Here is a 1,509-nt window from a genome sequence, read left to right on the forward strand (position 1 = left end):
AAAACAGAGCAAAGCAGGTGTAAGAAGGCAGGTGGATCAATGGACTGCAAGTTCATGCAGGGCTGACCAACTACCAGGAATCGGGCCACTGGAGGAGTCCACCTCCCAACGTTCTCTCAAATCCAGACCTCTCTGCACACCCCCACGTGGAGGTCTCCCCTTCTCCAAGTCCTCGCCCACCGGCAGCCAGCACAGCCTTTTGCCAAAGCAAATCTGACCGTGTCTCCTCTGCTTATAAACGCTGGCTCTCCCCTCTCCCGGGTCTCCCTGTGGTCAGCTCCTACTCCTTACCCTGAGGTCTGGCTTCCAGCTACTGCCTCCTGGAAGCCTGCCTCCAGACTTCTCCAAGGTGTAGACCCCCAGCTCTGCCTGGTGCCGCTGTCTCACCCCCAGGGCTAAGAATTTCCTTTAATCAGTGCCTGCTGTATCCACGGTGCCCAACTTGGGACCCCGGCCCAGGACTGGCGTTTGATGTGCTTGTGATATTACTACATTAAAAAGCAACGTGCAGCCCTGGCCGGTGCGGCTCAGTTGGTTGAGCGTCGTCCCACGCAGCTAGAGGCCGCCGGGCTGGATTCCCGGTCGGGGCACACGCCCAGGTTGCGGGCTTCATCCCCGGTGTGTGCAGGAGGCAGCCCATCGATGTTTCTCTCTCTCTAAAATCAATAAAAACATATTTTAAAAAAGGTAACGTGCACGACAGAATGCATGGCGTGAGTCCCCGTGCACATACCTAAGAATAGGACTGACATCGGGACAGGGACAATGAACACGGCCCTTCGCAACGAGCCCTCCCCTGGGTCCGCGCGGACTCCAGGACAAAGCCCAGCTCCCAGCGCCTGGTTAGCCCCCTATCGCCACCTTCCCCCGGGTTTTTCCTCGAGCCGTGCCGCTGCCCTGAAAGCCTCCACACTCAGGCAGGGTCAGGCCTGCCCTCCGCCCTCCCCCGGCCAGGTCAGTGCTGGGCCCAGCCCTGCGGACCCCGGCGTTACGGCGTCCGCACCCCACTCTCGTTGGCCGCGCCTGCGCATTGGATCTCACCGCGCTCCTTGCGCCCGGGGAAGCCGTAGTCGGGCGGAAAGGTGGGCATCCGCAGGGGGTCTGGCTCCCCTGAGGAATCGCCCAGGTAGCGCCTGGCCAGGTGCGCCCCCATGGCTGCAGCCGCCACAGATTCCTGTGGCAGTCAGGTCACCTCGTTCCTATCCGGAAGCACTGCCCCCTCGCTAGTCTCAGCTTCCGGGTTGCGCTGGCTGTCACGGGGATCATAGAGACGAATGAGTCCGGAGGACTTCGGGTATTTCTGGCGTCACCTGGCGGCCATTCGGAGACATTACAGGCGCGGCGCGCCCCTTCTAGGGATCCCGTGACTGCCAATGAATGTGAGTGTGTAGGTTTTTTTTTTGCCTCTGGATAGAAATCCACTTGGGTGGGGAACTGGAGGGGAGACGACGTGGGTCCGGGGCCTTCTCCTACCCTCACTGGGCGCCCCTGATCTCCCCAGGCTACAGC

At 61.0% G+C, this 1,509-nt stretch overlaps 1 protein-coding gene across 1 annotated transcript in view; it reads right to left on the reverse strand.

Moving 5' to 3' along the window:
• Window positions 1-1,230, reverse strand: part of NDUFB7 (NADH:ubiquinone oxidoreductase subunit B7) — a 5,264-nt gene extending 4,034 nt beyond the window's left edge. Inside the window, exon 1 of the mRNA XM_006100338.3 lies at window positions 1,042-1,230. Coding sequence (XP_006100400.1) covers window positions 1,042-1,153 — 112 coding nt within the window. The 5' untranslated portion in view covers window positions 1,154-1,230. The remainder of the gene's footprint in view (window positions 1-1,041) is intronic.
• Between the last annotated feature and the right edge of the window lie 279 nt (window positions 1,231-1,509).

The sequence above is a fragment of the Myotis lucifugus genome, unplaced genomic scaffold (genome assembly GCF_000147115.1).
Source record: "Myotis lucifugus unplaced genomic scaffold, Myoluc2.0 scaffold_310, whole genome shotgun sequence".
NCBI classification, from domain to species: domain Eukaryota; kingdom Metazoa; phylum Chordata; class Mammalia; order Chiroptera; family Vespertilionidae; genus Myotis; species Myotis lucifugus.